Here is a 17,768-nt window from a genome sequence, read left to right on the forward strand (position 1 = left end):
CCTCGTATCATTACCTTTTCCCCTCAATTTTCACAGCAAAACATGGCCGATGAGCATCTGCCTACTGTAAGAAAGACCTAGATTATGTTCCATAGGTAATAAGGAATCAACGAAATTACCGGGAAAATCTGGATTAAAAACAAGTTTCATCTCAAGCATTTAGATATTTCAAAAAGAAGTAGTTTTATAAATGATCTGAATAAGACTCACTAACTCACTGCAGTTGACATATACAAAAACATTATATTAACATCCACCCTAGTTTACCATCAGAGGTAAGATGGCACTAACAAAAATTTGCAGATACTCTGTCATATCTGTTTGCAGCCTGTTTTTCTTTTGGAGTTTACAATTGGGGCTGATACTCTAATAAATAAGACAGAAAATATCTAAACACAAGTCAACTTTAACTGAAACAGCTCAAAATGTATCCTAAGACATGGTTTACCGTAACATGGGGAGTGGATGAAGAAGGGGACAAGAAGTGAACCATCACTGAGGCTCCAACTCTTTCTTTTTACTCCTAACAGCTGTTGCCAGACTGGAGCGAACACATAAATCTCTGTCCTGAGGTGTGAGCACTCCATCGTTTGAGGAGTGAACTAATGCACAATTCTATGCTTGCCTGGAGAGTTCACTTCCTCCCATACGTACAAATTGCAGCTTGGACACTGCTCTAAGTTACTAGTTCTTGGTTTTAGCTGGTTTAGCTTCTAAACCTCTGGCTTTCTTTTTACTAGCTTAAAAATATTAGAAAAGATCACTATGTTTTGTTTAAATGTTTTATTTTCACTTATAAAAGTATATGTTCTTATATATCTTGATGTTCTTTTTCACTTTCTGTAACTGTATAATTTGGATATATCATACTTAGTTGGCCATTCTCCCATGAATTAACACTGAGGCTTTTTAACTTTTATATTTCAGCTATTACTGACAATGATACAGTAGCCATCCTTAAATATCATTGCATTGTGGTAATTTTATTCTGCTCATTAAATTGTGGAATTGTCAAATATAATGGATTACTTTAATTTTAATGATTATTCCAAAATTATTAAATTATTATTTGGAATAACACCAAGAATGCATGAGAGCACTCATTCTGACAAACTATCATACTACTCTAGACATTAATTTCTGAATATTCAATTGACCAAACATTTTAGTTTGCATTCACTGACCATGTGTGAGATGGAACATTCTCACTTTTTCTTCATTTTTTGAATAATTTATTCATGCATTTTCTCTTTTATTATAATTTTAAATGCAGAACAGGTGTATGTATTAGTTGAGGAAATACTGCTCTTCAGACAATGCTCCCAGCTGACGGCTACCTTTCCTATTCCTTTTGAATTTAGAGATAATGTGTAAGAAATCAATATCCAACAAAATTCAAATTTACCCAGCATATACTTTGTCATGTACAATGTTAGCCATAAATATGAGTAAGATACAGACTCTATTCTCATAACAGCGACAAAGCAAAACATAATTACAAAACAACTGATTAATAACAATGTGATTTCCTTAAGGATGAGGATAATAACCTGTTTTCCCACAGTAGCTAAAAGGAAAGAGATAGAAAGAGGGAGAGAAACTGATAAGCAAAGAAATTAGTGGTGAGCAAAGTGTAGAGAAGTCAAATAAAGCACAGCCCCCGAAATGCAGGAAATTATCCACAAAAAAAAGCTCATGGCAAAGTTTGAGAGTCTAACAGTTGTGTGAGGTAGGAATAGAGGAGGCCTATACCTGACAAAGTGGGTCTAGCTCATACAAATACAATGTCACAAACTGTGTGGTGATGTAAGGAATATGTTACACAATACTTAATCTCTAAAATAGCTAAGTTTTGGGGGCCAGTGTTGTGGCACAGCAGGCTAAGCTGCTATCTGCAACGTGGGCATCTCAAAGGAATACCAGTTCCACTTCTGGCAGCTCCACTTCCAATCTAGCTGCCTGCTAATGTGCTTGGGAAGGCAGTGGAAGATGGCCCCTGCCACTCACCTGGGAGACTCCAATGGAGTGGCAGGTTCCTGGCTACTGCCTGGCCCAGCCCTGGCCACTGTGGCCATTTGGAGAATGAACCAGCAGGTAGAGGTAATTTTCTCTCTGTTCCTCCCACTCTGTCTACAACTCAGTCTTCCTAAATAAATTTTTGTAAAAAATAAAATAGAAAATTTTTGTTATCAATTTTCAAACAGAAAAAATTTGAGGCAGATCTTAGTGCACTCATTTTACATATTTAATTCTAAACCTAATAGAACATTGCAAAAACCTTTTTTGAGTTTGGGAAATCAAAGGAATTTGAATTACTCTGAAATGATTTTGATTGAGATTCTGTTTTTGTCTCCACACATGGGTAACACCAAGAAAGTATCTTGGGTCAGGATTAATATCTTCTATGAGATAAAGTTGTCACGTAATTATTTACTTCTTTTTCCAAAGAGACCACATTTTAACATTCAGCACACAGAGGAAACTCTTGAGCAGTCTCCTTGCTTTATGAGCTCCTTTGTTCATCTCTAAGTCCATCAAGTCCATACTAAGCAATAACCGGCCCTGCAGCGATCTTGACTAGCAGGACAAACGCAGGACAACGCAAATCTCCCCATTTCCCTATGGGTGTGAATGGGCTATTTTTTAGAAAAGTTTTGAGGCTATTTGAAAGGTCATGGTTTTAATTCTAATCTTCATCTTTTGATATTTTTCCAGACGTGTACTCAAACCTGATGATACATCCATCCTTGCCCACGTTTATGAATCTATTTTTAAAACATTAACCTGCTATTTTTGAACATTCTAGATGAATTATTTTGCTTACTAAATACTGATCCCAAAGGTAAAGAACACCAATATTCTCTTTATCAAATTATTTTATTCCTCATATGAACCAGTGATGTTCACCGATTTCCTGACTATATAAAGAAACTGCTTTTCTCTATTGCACCTTACTCTAGTCCTACTTCACATAGCTTGGCAATATGTTAGTAATTACATATTTAACAATCTCAGATGAGAAGGCAAAAAGAGTTGCATATTTCTAAAGCTATGCTAGAATCTCAAGGACAGTTTGAGTCAAAATAGGGTATTCATGATATGGGCATCTGGCTCAGTGACTCCTACATCCCAAACCAGTGAATTTGAGTTTGAGTTCCCCCATAGCTACTTATCCAGCTTCTTGCCAATGCATACTCTGGGAGGCAGCAGGTATTGGGTAATGACTGATGTGCTTGGATCCCTCCAATCCATGTGGGAGAACCAGATGGAGTTCTGGGCTTCTAGCTTTGGCCTGGCTTAGTCCCAACTCTTGCTGGCATTTGGGGAGTGAACCAACACATGAAAGAACACCTGCTCACTCTTCCTCTATCTCTCAATGCCATTTAAATAAATAAGTATATTTTTAAAATAGTATGGCCATTTATTGTTGTTATCATTCGTATCAACGTTACTTGGTTGGCCGATCGATTTGGCTTGGTTTCCTTGCTTGCTACCCTGTAGCAGAAAACACATTTTTAAGATCAGAATAAAATGTCACTAAAGACAATGAAGTTGGAGCTGAGGAAGCATTGATAAACCATGTTTGGGAGCAGACACAAGGAACTGAGATCCAGAAAACTAGAGGGGGAACTGTATGTGAGAAGGAGGGGAAAGCTCTCACTCCATGAGAATGGAGGCGGCAGAGATTACGGATGTCAGGTTCTGGGTGCGGGAAGCTGAGGAAATCAATGTGGAGACAGCCACTTCAAACTTCAGTTTAAAATACAAGTTGAGCTTATCTGCTGTGAATGAAGGGAGTGAAATTTATCAAAGAGCTTGAGGACAGAAAAGAAGATTTGGAATCACTTCTAAGAACAACAGGAGAGGAAACGTGTCACAAGCAAGTCCAGTGATTGCCTTGGTATGCTCCAAACTCAAGACAGTTGGGAAAAACAAAACTTTTCAGGACATACTACACTCCTTCTCTCATTGCTTCAACAAACATTTGAGAGTCTAAAAAGTATCATTCACTGCCTGGTGAGACAATAATGGTGAAAAAGACACAGGCTCTGGCTTCTAGGGATTTTCAGCAATGTAGTTAAATGTTGTCACCCTATTAGGGCTTAGAAATATGAGTAAAAGACTTTAGAAAATGAGCTATTAGATTAACATGGTTATTAACTGATCATTTCTTTCATTCAAACCTATTGGGCTATTCAGATTTCCTATTCCCATTTATACAATTTAAAAGCTACATCTTAATAGAAATGTTATTTCAATGAGGTTTTATTCTCATAAAATTGTTCAAAATACCCCATGTTCTTCTAATTTGGTGAAGGGAATTTTTCTTCCTTATCGGGGATTTATCCACCCATGTAAAAGGGGGAAAAAGCATAATATTTCATACTTTAAAGTATCATGCATTAAATATTGGAAATTTTATTCAGAGCAGAGGCAGTGTTAGCAAAAAACAATGTAGTATATTAATGAATTCAATAACTTTGGCCTAAATTAAATGTTATTGAAATAAACAGAAGATTCAAAATTTCCTGACAGTATTTACATAATATGTATTCCAAAATATTTTTCTACTGGGAAATTAAAAGTTATAGGTTCCATGAGTATAATCATAAATTTGATCTTATGACTGAAAGTATCTTTTTACACATTTGATCAAGAACCAAGAAGTTTCCTCTCTCAATTTAATATTTTGCAGGTGAATCAGTGCCCTTTCAACTTCTTTAAAGCCATTTTCTCTCATTCCCTCTTCAATTTGAAGTATTTGATTGACACATTGATTTTTCATTTCAAGACTTTTAAAAATGAAGTACCCATCACTCTCCATTTCTTAGAGTCTTAGCTAGGATTCATATTTAAACGCTTGCTATCAACCTTAGCCTCTTGCTTTTAAAAAAAAAATTAACACATGGATCTTATATTAACTTGAAATTTAGAATATTGTTATTCTTGATCCTCACCAAAGAACATAGTTTGAAACCATCTACTCCTTAGTTACTAAAAAAGCTGTCAGTTAAGACTTTTTAAATTATCAACCACACACACACACACAAAGTTGTGATGAGTTCTGTTTATAAATGTTGAAGGACAGAGGAAATTCTAATTTATTTGTATTCCCTTCAAGTAGGAAGAAGCTACAGAAGGTCATGCATTCACCTTCATTTTCCATGAAATCACTTTTACCTAAATGTGTGTGTGTATGTGTGCATGTGCGAGTGCGTGTGTGTGTGTGTGTGTGAGAGAGAGAGAGAGAGAGATAGAGAGAGATAATACTTGTCACTTTCCAATTTTGTTTCTGTATCTCCACACAAAAACATATCAATAGACAATGGACTAATATGTCAAGCTGAATATTAATAAAGTTTGTTGAACTCCAGAATATGGACTAGTTTTCTAAACTCTTTTCCCCCAGCCAAAGCCTTAACTCTCAAAGCTCTCATCTGTATAATCAATTATTTATGTGAGCACCTTGCTTCCATGAGATGGCAAATTCCTGGGTTACAGGTCATACTTATTTTCCATAGATTCTCATGATGGAATCCAAATATCAGAGAAAGTACAGATAGAATGGAGGCATAGAACTATGGAAATCGAGGGCAAATTAAAATGGACCGAAAACATTAGGAAATACAAACATGCAATTACTTCTCCAGATTGTTAATGCTATCATTGAAAAATTGTGTTGAGGGGTGAACATTTAACCAGCAGCTAAGATTCCCATGTCTTGCATCAGAGTGCCAGGGTTTGATGCCCACTCTGGCTCCTGACTCCCACTTGCTGCAGCTGATCATTCTGGAAGGCAGCAGTGAGGGACTCAGCGATTGGCTTCCTACAGCCCATGCGGGAGACCTGGCTTGATCTCCTGGTTCCCAGATTCAGTCTCACCCCACCGAGGCTGCCTCAGGTGTTTGCAGTGGGGAGACTCAGCAGAGAGGTGCTTGCTCTCTCCCCACATCACTCTTGCTCTCTGCTTCTCAATTTTTAAAAACTTTTAAATAAATAAAAACTTCAGAAAACCTGTGTTGAATATTTATTGCCAGAGAGCAAGTAATTGACTAGTAATGAGACATACTTTCTTTTAGAGCTTTTCATCTACTCAGAAGGCTCTTAATAAGCAAGAAGATGCAAATACCATGGAGTTGGGGCTGGCATCGTAATCAAGCAAGTAAAGCTGCAGCCTGCAACACTGGCATCCCCTTTGGGGGCGATGCTGATTTAAGTCCCAGATGCTCCACTTCTGATTCAACTCCCTAAAATGCCTGGGAAAGCAGTGGAAGATGGCCCAAGTACCTGGGCTCCTGCCACCCACATGGGAAACCCGAAAGAAGCTCCTGGCTCCTTGCTTTGGACTGGTCCAGCTCTGGCCATTGCAGCCATTGGGTGAACAACCAGCATACAGAATCTCTCTCTCTCTCTCTCTCTCTCTCTCTCTCTCTCTCTGCCTGCCTCTCCCTCATTCTGTAAACTCTGCCTTTCCAATAAATAAATACATCTTAAAAAAAAAAAAAACATGATTCATATGAAAGAGGTCAGGACTGTGTTATAGTAATACTAGTAGTATACTTTGATGGGGCCATCAAAGAAGGAGGTACCTTTCTCTGAAGGGAGGAGAGAACTTCAACTTTGACTATGACCCTGTCAGAATAAGATCGAAGTCGGAGAACCCTAAAGGCTTCCATAGCCTCGGCAACTCATGACTAGAGCCTAGGGAGATTACTGATGCCATAAACAAGAGTGTCAAATTGTTAAATCAACAACAGGAGTCACTGTGTACTTTCGTCTCATGTGGGATCTGTCCTTAATGTGTTGTCCAATGTGAAGTGATGCTATAACTAGTACTGAAACAGTATTTTTACACTTTGTTTCTGTGTGGGTGCAAACTGATGAAATCCTTACTTAGTATATATGGAATCGATCTTCTGTATATAAAGATAATTGAAAATGAAAAAAAAAACTTGGGGTTAAATTGGAAATTGCATACAAAATTAATCAATTTTTTAAAAATATCATGTAGGATCTCTGTCCTTAATGTGCTGTACATTGTGATTTAATGCTATAACTAGTACTCAAACAGTATTTTTCACTTTGTGTTACTATGTGGGGGCAAACTGTTGAAATCTTTACTTAATATATATTAAACTGATCTTCTGTATATAAAGAGAATTGAAAATGAATCTTGATGTGAATGGAAGGGGAGAGGGGGCGGGAAAGGGGAGGGTTGCTGGTGGGAGGGAAGTTTGGGGTGGGGGAAAGGCATTGTAATCCATAAGCTGTACTTTGGAAATTTATATTCATTAAATAAAAGTTAAAAAAATACTGGTAGTATACTCACAACATTTTTGTAGTATCTACATTACACATCTATAAGATGTTATGTATTTGATTTAAGTATTTGAAAAGCAGACAGAGAGGGGAGAGAGAGAGAGCAGAGAGAGAGAGAGAGAGAGAGACTGATGGATTCCATCTGCTGGTTCACTCCCAAAAAACCACAACATCCAGGCTACAGTCAGGAGCTCAGAACTGCATCCAAATCTCCCTTGTGGTGGCAGGTAACCAAGTGTTTGAGATATCAACTGAGGCCTCCCAGTGCACACACTATCAGGAAGTTAAAATCAGAAGCAGAACCAGGATTTAAACTGAGGCACTCTGATATGGAATGCAGACGTCTCACACTGCATCTCAACCACTGTACCAAACACCAGCCCCCACATTCCGTATTTAGGAAGTAATTAAGTTAGTTCAGTTACAAACAACTTCTTAGCACCAGGATCACAAAAAGAAAATAAATAGAAGTAATACAGTGCAGAAAAGGAGACACAAAGCAAGAGAGAAAGAGGGTGCCCCAGGAGAGAGACAAACTAAGACTCTCATCAGTATCACATGTTATTTCAAATTTTTATTTAAATCATGCATCCAAAGATCACACCCCTGAAGGAACCCTGCAAGGGTTTTCCATACTTATAAAAAAATCCAGACTCTTTAATCTTGTCTCAAAACTCCTCATCTCTGGCCCACCCACCTCTGCATTTTCATTTTCTCCCACTTTCACTGTTGTCTTCATACTCAAGACTTGAGAGTCATACTCAAGACTCAAGAGTCATCTACCCTCTGACCAAGCTTGGTGTTATCCACACCTAACAGAAGTATTTGAACTCCCAGGTCCAGCTAGTATATCCCTGGACGTTTCAGCTACCTTTGCAAATAAATTTCTATTTTTTGCTTAAATCAATTTACATTGATTCAATTTATCAATTTACAAAGTATCAATTTACATTGATACATGAACTAAGACATTAATCTTGATGTACTTCCATTCTTTCACTAGCTCCTTGATCTTGAATATTTCCACCACCCTTATCACTCTTTCCTGAACAATTTCTATTCTGTCTCTATGCTATCAATCATGGTGACCAGGAATCTAATAGGTTAAACATATGAAACAGTTCACTTACCATTCTCTCTTAATAGATACAGTCAAATGATGAATGCAGACCAATATCAAGTCAGTTTTTTTTATAGAAATATGGAATATGAGTTGAAGCAATAAGTTTAATCTTACTATCATTCTGTCTTTATCATCTATACTATTATCAAACTAAGACTGTATTCCTGTCAGTGTACAGTTTCTGGAACAAAGGCCAGTTATAACATTTGTTTCTAGCAGATCAGGAAAAGCTTGATTTGGGAGCATGACATGGGAGTACATGTGGTTTTAAATTCTGACTGATAACTTTAGTTTTGCAACCTTAAGTAAGTCTTTAACCTCATCAAGACTCAGTTCCACAACTATGCAATCAGGATAATACAAACACAACATTTTCTTTCTGGTAATTTTATGAAAAATAAATGTGAAAATAAAAGCAGTATTTGTCCAAAACGGTAATATGCTGTCTTCTTAAGTCCTTTCCTTCATCTCTCTGAGACATTCTGTTCCCCAACTTGTAATGAAAGAAATCACAACCCCACCCAGCTCTGTGCATTTCATAAATGCAATGAGCAGACACCCCTAAGTGAAAGGCTAAAAACTCAAGATTCAGACAGATAAAATAACTGAATCAACAGTTTGGATTTATGGGCAGGCATTTGACGCATTGACTGAGATTCCACTTGGGACACCTGTATTCCTTATTAAAGTGCCTGAGTTTTAAGCCCGGCTCCAATTCTAATTCCAGCTTCTCACATTAGCATATTCTAGAATACAGCAGTGATAGCTCAAGTAGTTGCGTTGCTGCCACCCATGTGGGAGACAGAGATAGAGATCTTGACTCCTGATTTTGGCCCCACCTAGTCCTAGCTCTTGCAAGCATTTGAGTAGTGAAGCAGCAGGTGGAAGAACTCATGCCTGTGTTTCTCTGTGTGCATGTGCATGTGTGTGTGTGCTTCTTTCAAAGAAATAAAAATAAATTGGTGGGACCCATCACCTCCTAGGATGTGTGTTAGGTGAAAGCTCCAATGAAACAGAGCTGGGACTTAAACCCAGGCACTCCAATACAGGATGCAGCCTTCACAGGTGGTGTCTTAACTGCTTCGTCAAACAGCCACCCCTATACATTTTCTTTTTTTAGTTTGTGTTTAAAACAGGGTGTGGTAGGAACTGTGGTAGACCCCAAAGCAAGTGCTCCATCTAAGAGACGGCCACTATTTAAAACTCCAGATGATTTTTGACACGAGAATATGCTGAAGATTGTCAGATTTGTGTAAGAAAGGAAGCTAAAGTTTCTGTAGTCACTGCTCAATTTTGAATGATGACAATCAATCCAGAATTTAGATTCAGGCAAGCATGTGTGACCCATAGGCAGCCTGTTTGTGCACAAGCTTCAAGTGATTCATAAAAATGACAACAGGATGGAGCTGAGATAGAACTCTGATCATCTCACTTAAAACCACATATTCAACTCCAAAAACCACCCTTGTCCTCAACTATTCCCAACTGTCCATATATTGTTCTTCCAGCCCAGCCCCAACACTCCATCTCTCTAAATGCTACTCGGCATCCTCCTGACAGTCATGTGATCTCCAATGTATTGCCTCTATTGAGATGCTGTCTCACGCCATCTATCGTTACCACCTTCATACCAAATGGGAGGAAAATTCAGGAAACCTGAGATGGTCCCCTTCCCACTCAGATTACTGATGCACTAGCCATTGGTCATGTCTAATTGGGAGCAAATTTGTTAGAAAACTCTCAAAAAGAAAAAGATCGAGGTATAATTTTTTTCACATACAGAAGGTCATTTACAAATTAAGTTTTATGTTACCAGGGAAATTATTTGACTTATGACACACAGGTATGTGGGAGAAATGTTTTGACTTCCTAATATATTGCTCAGCAAATACTTTTTAAAATTATTTTACATGGGTACATTTGTATCTCCAATAAGTCTATAATCACTTGAAGGTGATAAATGTATTTTGTGTCTCCCCATGGAAGGTAATAAATATTTGTTAGTGTGACTCATCTAGAATTACTTCTGATAATCATTACTTAAAAACCTGGAAAATATTTTAAAGCCAAGATTCATATATGAACAAGGAGTTTTCAGCCTTACTTTCATTCCACAGTCTTCGAACTACACCCTAATAAGGCATTCATTTGAAAGTTTTAGAAACTTTTCTGACACATATAGAAGAAAAAAATTACAAAACTAATCCCAGTTTCATCCAAGAGTATAGTAAATAAATGAGGTTTTAGTGTACTAGAACACCATGCCTCAGTTCATAGTGTATTGAAAGAATACATTTACAGTGCCCTAATAAACAATCAAGTTATTTAATGGGGTTTGCTCTAGCAATACAAGGACTGTGTATCATTTGAAAGTATAATGTATCAATATAACCAAGAGAAAATTGATACTTGTCTATCTTTATAGCTGATAAAATTTATTTCACAATGCAAACTCCAGAAGGCAAAATTACTTTTAAAAATGCTGACTTTTGAGCTTGCCATCTACCAACTAAGTGTGACTAACATAGTAAAGGATATAAAAATAATTACACATTATCCCTTATGAGCTATTCTGTAAGGAAATATTCAGACAAAGAGAGAGGTCACTCAATATAACAAGTATAAAAGGCATACTGCATTTTGAAGAACCACTGAAAAGAGAAAATATCCAAAAGGATGTTGTTATATAAATTTGGCAATTACTAGAACAAGCAAAATAACAGAAGCAAAATTATTAGAGAAATAGGAACCCCTGAAACTGAAATTCTTCTAATGACAGCTGCCATTTATTATTATAAGCGAATCACACAGATAATTGAGTGACCCACATATGTGAGCTAAGATTCCGTTTCACATTTCACTGCTCAAAACTCACATGAACTTGTGATACCTGCCTCATAGTTTTCCAATCACAAAGACTATGGAAAAAGTTCCAAAAACCCATTCGTAGTGACTAATACAAGAATTTCAACACTCCCTTTGGCTACAGTAGCTAGAGCTTCCAAAAAGTACCCTAGTAACAAGATGAAAGAAATTGAAAATATCCATGATTTACCTCACTATAATTTATATACACTTCATATATTATACACTATACTCTCAGACATGCTAAAGAGTTTTTCCTTTTTTCTTTATTTATTTGATTTTATCCTATTATACAAAGCATCCACTATCTGAAAAAGCATCACTATTCTTAAGATAGAAAGGCAAAAGAAAAAAAGTCAGTAGTAAGCTTTTAGCTCTTTTTTTGCTTGTTTTTGTGATTTCTTGTTTTTTTTTTTTTTCAGACTTAATTATTTATTTGAAAGGCAGAGTTATAGAGATGCAGAGGCAGAGAGACAAAGAGAGGTCTTCCATCTGGTGGTTTTCTCCCCAATGGCTGCAATGGCCAGAGCTGAGCTGATCTGAAGCCAGGAGCCTCCTCTGGATCTTCCATGCAGATGCAGTGGCCCAAGGACTTAGGCCATCTTCCACTGCTTTCCCAGGCCATAGCACAGAGCTGGGTGAGAAGTGAAGCAGCCAGGACTCGAACCAGCACCCACATGGGATGCTGGCACTGCAGACTGGGGCTTTAACCTGCTGCGCCACAGTGATGGTCCCTAGATTTTAGCTCTTATAATATGCTTTTCACTCATCCATTCAACAAATAGTAATCACATTTCAGTTAATCACTGAAAGAGTTTATGTTCTGGAGCTGGTGTTGTGACACAGTTGGTTAAGCTGCCTCTTGAAACATTGGCATCCCACACGGGTTCAAGTCCTGGCTGCTCGGCTTCGGATCTGCTCCCTGCTAATGTACCTGGAAAGGCAGTGGAAGATGGCCCAGGTGCTTGGGCCCCTGCCACCCAATGTGGGAGATCTAGATGGAGTTCCAGGCTCCTGGCTTCAGCCTGGAACAGCCCTGGCTGTCGTGGTCATTTAGGGAGTGAACCGGCAGAGGGAAAGATTTCAATGTCTGTCTGTCTCTCTCTGTTCCTTCCTCTCTCCCTAACTCCCTCCCCAACCCCTGTAACTCTGCCTTTCAAACAAATGAATCTGAACAAAAAGCGTTTATGTTCTAACTACAGCAATAAACAAAGCAAGTCTTAAAGCAGATACTCACTGCCTGTGTGCAAAACAAAGCCAATTTCTTTTTGAGACTGAAACTGAATCCCTATACAATGCCTTCAATGCACAAGTTAGATACTGTCAGGTCCCAATCTCCAAGCTTCCCTTCCATAGCTTAAAGTATGCTTGCCTCCCCTCCTTTATATCAAATCAACCGCTTACCAGAATTAACTCACAGAAATGAATCCTTTCCAGGAACCTCAGGCCCCAAGCAAAAGCTACCTACCACCTGCACCCAGCCCCCAGGCTGATTGTAGCCCATTTTGCTATCATTAAATTTCCCCCAATGGACACACAATATTGCTAATAGGAGGAGGTCCATGAGCACTGCCAACCAACCAGGAACTTGGACACAAGCTCCATACCCTTCTCTCAGTCCCAACTGCAATTTATAATGGCCTCATCCACAACCCTCAGGCAGCCTGGGGATAAAGCAATAGCAGGTTGGCTCCTTCCTCTGTGCTCTGCAATAAACACCTCATTTCTCAACCACCCCAGTGTCAGTGATTGGCTTTCTGGACGTCAGGCAAGTGGACCCAATTTGCAGGGTTCAATGGCAGTTCTTCCAGCTAGTTTTGGTAGTTGTTCTTTATGAAAAGGTTTTTTTTTTTTTCATTCTATTTATACATCAATAGTCAATCACAACAATCTGAGATCATAGAGTTTTATACTTAAGTCCCATTATAAAAGGAAAGGGGTATATGAAAAAGGAAATATCCATTACTCAAGAGAAAAAAAAAACAACTCTGCACTACTAATAAAGAGTGAGATTAAGAGAGAAAGGCAAAGTGGTTGGACTGGGGAGTCCCACGTTCTTCAGAGGAGGGTGGAGTAATGAAAACATTCAAATGGGTTTAGAAGGGTAAGGCCCATATAAGGAAGGTTTGTTCCAGTGTAAAGAGACTTCGATCCTTCTAGGATGGAGAGAGAAATGAAAACTCCTTTAGAAAAGTTCTGTTCAGCATCCAAAATCTGTCATCTCCTCTAGCAGACCATCAAGAGCTAGAAAATTTTACAGAAATAAACTTCCCAAATCCTACACATTGTGGATTGGGGCAGAGAGAGTAATTTAAATTATCTAGCTACATGAGACTCAAGACAGACAAGTCCAGAGATTCAGGAGACTGGAATAAACCTTGAAGCTAGATAAAGGATAAAACACAAAACAAGAACCATACAACAGAGAGTTGTAACTCCAAGTTGGTACCAAAATAATTCCCCAAAGAAGCCAGATGAATAGAAACTCTCCAGTCTAAATGTCACTCTACTTTCACTGGGAGTCCTCTGCATTTGCAATTTACCTTGGGAAGAAACATGAAGAAGGAATACCTCTGAAAAGGTGAAAGACATAGAACAATTAGAGGTATAAGATGTGAGTTTATTCAATGTTTACCTAAAAAGACCAGACCAACACCAGAAGGAATAAAAGAATAAATTGTCTAAAAAAAGTGCCTTCACAACCTCCACTATCATTGCAAAAAAAAGTACAAAGAACCAGTTACAGAAAACATGTTTTATGCAACATCTGCATTATTGCACATAAAATTCCAGCTGTGCTATCATCTTTGCAGTATAATGTAGATAAATGCATTACTTTCTGTCAAAAAGTTCTGCAACCTTTGTGCATATCAGAATTAAAAACAGACAGCTAGAATTACAGCTAAGTTTCCAGAGTAGGCTCCTACTGACCATGACAGCTCATGGTCAGAAATGCAAGAATCAGGTAGATGGCATCCCTTAAATGCTACCTAAATATGTGCATTTCTTTCAAGGCTACAAATGATGCTGAAAGTACCATGGTTCTAGGAAAGGAAGCATGATCACTGTATAGAGGAGCAAGATTGTTCTCCCAATGTGGAGCTGGAAATCCCAGCCTGAAGCACCTTATGAAAATGAATAACAGGTTAGAGATCCTCACTTTAGGCTGCTTCACTTACATTTTTTCTAACTTAATGAATGTATCAAAAATCTTGGAGTCATCACCCTTGATTCAAAAATCAAGAAGTCATCGGGATTCATCTCTTTTTCTTATCCCCACAGCGAATGCATCATCAAATCCAGTCAACTCTTCTTCCCGCGTGTAGCTGCTCGAATTGCTCACCCCTCTCCTTCATTGCCAGGATCATTTCTTGCCCAGACTATGGGATACACTTTTACCTAGTGTCCCTGCTGACATTTCTGCCCCCTGCAATTTATTCTCTGTTAAGAATTCAAAGTGCTTGAAATTCTCCAAGAACTTCCATTATAGTTAAAAGGAAAACCAAATTTTTACTATGACCTGCCTCCTAACTTTGTCTGCCTCCTAGCCCCAATTTCACCTTCCTCTCCTTCACTCCCCAGCAGCATTCACCTCTCTGGTCACCAAAAAGACAAGCCATGTTTCTCCCCAGATTCAATGCAGTGGCCATTTCCTTCTGGAAAATTCCTCCCTGCACATCGTTACACAAGACACTCCTCTATGTCTTGCGCTAGCTCAGAGCCCAGTGCCACTTTTTTCAAGAACTTCCTGGAGCATCCCATCAAAAGTAACCCTCTTTGTCTTCACCTGTTTGTTCCTGGATATACAACTAGTTGTCTCTAAAGAATGTAAGTTCCTTTAAGGCAGGGTCTCATGTGTACCTTCTTCACAGACATAGAGGTACTCTATCAATATCTTTGAATAAATGAATGAGTGGGTGTGTGAATGAATGAATGAGTAGGATAATGGAGGGGAACAGTTACTTTCTTCCACTGCTTCCTGTTCATTAACATCTCTCCTGACTTCCTAATGCTTTGGTGACTGGGCAAAATGACTAGAAACAAGCAATGAAGAATACAAGAAAGTATAGTCCTCAAGAGTGGCAGGCAAAAAGTTCAAGGAGGGATTGAAGGGAAAGAAAAATATTAATTTAGGAAAGATAAGTAGTCTTTAAAATATTACCACTTATCATTCAATGCTGGCCTTTCAAATGGAGATATACAACAGTATAGAAATGTCTACTTTATCAAAGTTTTGTGTTCATTGTACTTTCTATGTTGAAATGTCTAAAAGCCACTAGGAAATGTGTTATCTAACTGGTATGTCCTATTGTACTGTATTAAGGACTTGTATTGAATCCAAGTAAATATTTTCATCTATTAACTTTTCATGAAGCAGTATAGCCATGTTGTTAACCAACATGAGAAACATTTACAGGATTTCAAATTTGTCAGACAATTAAAGGACAAACAGGTAATCAGATAAAGGTGATTAGAAAAAAAATAAATACATATACTGATTAACTTTAAGTGGAAAATTGACCTTAAAAGATTTCTGAGGAAATATCTCTTTTAGTTAGAAGTTCGTTCAATCTATATTGCTCAAGAAAATTTAAGATGACAGCATCATAAAATATCTATGTTAAACTTCGGCAGACTTTAAAATTATATGCTTGTAATCATGTAAGTTGATCAATTACAATTTTAAGAGCATAAATTTAGTATAATTTTACAAGCACATAATTGCTTTACTCTAATCACAAAAATTCTATGATTTGACTGTACTTGTACCACTGTAAGATATAGGGGAAAATTATTTTTAATAAAAGCATAGTAACTAGGTTTTTAATAATGAGGTTTCTAATGTAGCACTACATTCTGAAATTAAAAAAAAAACTACATTCTTATTATGTTACAGATTAATATTTGTTCTCAGAACTACTTCCAAAAAAAATACTCTTACCAGACATAAACTGTGTAATAGAGGATAATTCCATTTGGCTCCAGGGGTGGTTGCCATGACAACTTCACCGTGACACCAGACAACTGTTTCACAGAGAAGTCTTGTGGGGGAGAATCAGGAGCTGAAAAGTTAGGGTATAGAATTATGCATTTTATTAAATATACACAAGAAAACGTTAAGAAGTACATATGTGACTGTGGTACTATAAAACTTCTGGTAAGTGTATCATGTTTGGTCAGTGCTCTTCTCCACAGGCAGAGAGTCTACTTGTTTATTTTCAAAATGAGATGATAAAGGAAGATTTTGCATGGTGGTGTGAGAACATCTGTTTCTGTGATTCAATGGAAAAAAATATTTCATGAGAAAATAGAACAAGGGGTATGTCACAGTGACTCACCTACTGTTCAAGATCATCTCAGTAAATTATCTTACTCTAATAAAAACAAAAACGTCATGGGGTGAATAAATATAAGGTACAGTAAAATAATTTCCCAGATAAGAAAAGTATTAGAAAAAAATGAGACATTCAAAAAGTGGGAAGGCGATCAGCATAATATCAGGAGAGCAGTGAAAACGAAGGACCTCACAAATGAAAACTACATTCCTCAATTTCAGCTGTCCCATTAAATTGTAAAGTAATATAAAAATCTGTTCACTGAGTCTTCAAAACCGAATGGTTTACAAAGGAATCACCAATGTAGCACATAAACGAGACAGTAATTTAGGATCTACTTGTAATTCTGTGTAGCAGTGTGAGAGAATACTAGTACTTCAGTAATTCTGCATTGAATAAGCAGTGAAAAAAATACTGCAAACCATCAGCCATGTTTATATTTTAATTTAGACAAAAATACTTAGAATGGCATTTCTCAGCTACTGTGAGAATGTAGCAGTAATGCCTTAAAATACCAGAATATGACTTTGTCATATAAAAAGTATAACTTAGTAGAATTTTGTTCATTGTTAAAGGTATACACAAAAAGTGAACTGACAGGAAGTTAACAGATAACCTGATTATTTGTCCAAATCTTTAAGCAATGTTCATTTATTTATTTATGGTTTATCCACAGCTCACTGTTTCCAATAATTGGCTGGAAATGTTACCTGCATTGTTTCTATTTCCTTTTGTTTCTCTGTGTAATCTCAGCTATTGCTGCATGTATATTGGTATGTCTGTATTTTTATTACTTTAGTAACAATTTTCCCAAAGAGTTTATTAAGCAGAGAAAGATTTACGAGATGAGTTCTAAGGAATAATGGTGACAGCTGTATTTGGTATTTTCATTTTGTTATTTTCACTGGCACTACAATAAAAGTGCTACTGAATATTGATCACCCCAAGAATTCATTCATCACTTAGCTATGCCTGTTCCCCAAGAGATGAATTACTTCTGAGAATTCTCTCATTTTTCAAAGCAAAAGCCTATAAATTTTTTTCTTAGCATCTTTGTAAAAATCTAACTTTGGCTTATTATCGAGAGAAAAACCTCAATCAAAATTAGCGCTGATTTGAAAACT

At 37.4% G+C, this 17,768-nt stretch overlaps 1 protein-coding gene across 1 annotated transcript in view; it reads right to left on the reverse strand.

Moving 5' to 3' along the window:
* PTPRQ (protein tyrosine phosphatase receptor type Q) overlaps positions 1-17,768 on the reverse strand; it is a 217,095-nt gene that overhangs the window by 147,807 nt on the left and 51,520 nt on the right. The window contains exon 17 of the mRNA XM_062202056.1: positions 16,251-16,371. Within this exon, the coding sequence (XP_062058040.1) occupies positions 16,251-16,371 (121 nt within the window). The remainder of the gene's footprint in view (positions 1-16,250; positions 16,372-17,768) is intronic.

The sequence above is a fragment of the Lepus europaeus genome, chromosome 10 (assembly GCF_033115175.1).
Source record: "Lepus europaeus isolate LE1 chromosome 10, mLepTim1.pri, whole genome shotgun sequence".
NCBI lineage: Eukaryota > Metazoa > Chordata > Mammalia > Lagomorpha > Leporidae > Lepus > Lepus europaeus.